Source organism: Odocoileus virginianus, chromosome 14 (assembly GCF_023699985.2).
Source record: "Odocoileus virginianus isolate 20LAN1187 ecotype Illinois chromosome 14, Ovbor_1.2, whole genome shotgun sequence".
NCBI lineage: Eukaryota > Metazoa > Chordata > Mammalia > Artiodactyla > Cervidae > Odocoileus > Odocoileus virginianus.
The window spans coordinates 59,785,554-59,787,754 of NC_069687.1; the positions used below are offsets into that span (position 1 = coordinate 59,785,554).

The following is a 2,201-nucleotide window of genomic DNA, read 5'->3' on the forward strand; positions in this document are numbered from 1 at the left end:
TGCTTCTTGTAGACTAACCAACGGCCAGCATTCTAATGTGAATCACTTGAATATTTTTCAACCCACTTGACTATTCTGAGCTTTATTTGTCAGCTAAAAAAATAAACCCCAAAGCTTTCTTTTCCTTTTTTTTTTTTTTAAAGATATTTGAAATACAACTTTATTCTGATTCTAAATGAAAAGGAATGGGAATGACAGTAACAAACAAGATTCCACCTCTCAATATTGTCATGTGACTATAGCAGTCTTATATTTGAAACTCAAGGAGGAAACAACTGTGTTCCAAAACACCTAAATATGCAGGTCCAAAAAATGAAGGTATTTTTTTTTTAAACTGCCACATTCACTCCAAAGCCCATCCATCTCCTTCAGCATCCAAAGATTAAGCACATGTTCTGCTTAGCTATATAATAAAGTGGCAAACACACTGCACCACTGACATCACAGGACAGTTGCCTATAAAACTAGACTTCTGACACTGGGCCCCAGCTTCACTTTCTCACAGGTCATCATCTTCATCTGGGAGAGCAGTTGTCTGAGCAACCTCTAAATCATGCTCGTACTGTGCTGCCAAGGCTGGATCCATGACCACCTCTGGCGGGGTAAGAGCAGGCATGGTGACAAACTCCAAGTTAGGGTCTCCAATCAATTTTCTAGCAAGCCAGAGGAAGGGCTTTTCAAAGTTGTAGTTACTTTTGGCAGAAATGTCATAGTACTGAAGACTCTTCTTTCGGTGGAAGGCAATTGACTTTGCCTTAACCTTTCTGTCCTTAATATCCACTTTGTTGCCACACAACACAATTGGGATGTTCTCCCACACTCGTACCAGATCTCTATGCACATTGTAAGTAACTCTTGATGTTACGTCAAACATTATAATGGCACGCTGAGCTTGTATATAATAGCCATCTCTCAGTCCACCAAATTTCTCCTGACCAGCTGTATCCCATACATTGAACTTAACAGGTCCTCTGTTGGTATGGAACACAGAGGATGGACCTCAACGCCCAAGGTAGCTACATACTTCTCAAATTCACCGGTCAGATGACGCTTCACGAATGTAGCTTTTCCAGTACCACCATCACCAACCAAAACAAGTTTGAACTGAACTTGGGGTTCTCCTTGGGCAGCCATCGCGATGTTACTTCCAGAAGCGTCTCCGCTCCCGTCTGACTGAGGGCTGGAAAGATGGCGGAAGCGCAATTCAAATGCCCGGAGATGCAGCCCCAAAGCTTTCATTTTTATTAACCAGCTTAAACTATTTTAGTCTGGATAAGGCAGTACTACCTCATTTGCCTCACATCTCAGCATGCTGCTTAAAAGCCAGGGTGGGATATGACTTCCCTTTTCTTCCCAGAACTTGTACGATAAGAAACTTCCCATTTTGTCTGCCCTTCAGATTCATCTATGGGAATAAAAGTGCTCCTGGATGTGCTTATCAGAAATGAGTCAAAGATAAGCAAGGACTAGGAATGCCTAGATTAAGGCACCTGTGACCAGGAGGAAAGAGAGTCATCCACCCAGAGAGCAAAGCAGGAAGCCCCATGTGTGAGGTGGGCAGGGAGGGGGTAGGACTGCAGCCAGGAGCCCTCAGAATGGGCACAGTGAGTGCCCCAGCTGCTACTTTTATGAGGTTTTACCCTGAAGAACTCTCGAGCTTTCAGCTCCACAGATCTGTGGATTCCACACAAGCAGGCTGAGGGAGGGGCTTGTGCTGGCAGCTGCTGGGGAGGGAACAGGTAAAGGAGCGACGTTAGGGGTCTTCAGGAACCCCATAACAGAGGCAGCTCTTTACCCCAAGGCTTTGTTTCATGACAGCAGCAAAATACCAACAAAACCCCAGACTGCCCAAACTGGCATTTTGCCAAGCCTTGTTTACCAGTCAGTCTCTTAAACCAGCCGCCCTGCTGCTTTCCAATGTTTGAGAAATCCGGCTTCTATAGAGAGCAGCTCAGAGGTGGAGTATTCCCAGAGACAGGGTGGTGATTTGAGATTTCTCCCTAGATCAACCTGGTCCCAGGGCAGACTGCAGGCACCAAAAGGAATACTCAGAACTGAACACCCACTCGAGTCTCAAAGGATGGTCCCTAAAGGGCAGAGAAGTGGTTGGAAGGTTGAAGAAAAGATGGAAAAGCCAATAAAAGAGCTGAAAATACAGATCTAGGGCGTACAAGTGTTTGAACAAGGTTCCCAGCTGGCCG

The 2,201-nt window shown here is 45.3% G+C and overlaps 1 protein-coding gene across 1 annotated transcript; it reads right to left on the bottom strand.

The window, feature by feature from the left end:
* Nucleotides 1-219: 219 nt before the first annotated feature.
* On the bottom strand, nucleotides 220-1,245 carry LOC110152264 (GTP-binding nuclear protein Ran-like). Its single transcript, XM_070476402.1, has one exon. The coding sequence runs from the start codon at nucleotides 872-874 to the stop codon at nucleotides 500-502; it is 375 nt and encodes a 124-aa protein (XP_070332503.1). The 5' UTR covers nucleotides 875-1,245; the 3' UTR covers nucleotides 220-499.
* Between the last annotated feature and the right edge of the window lie 956 nt (nucleotides 1,246-2,201).

Bases quoted from the DNA above. Each gene is read 5' to 3' on its own strand.
- LOC110152264 (XM_070476402.1), bottom strand. From the start codon at position 874: ATGTTTGACGTAACATCAAGAGTTACTTACAATGTGCATAGAGATCTG.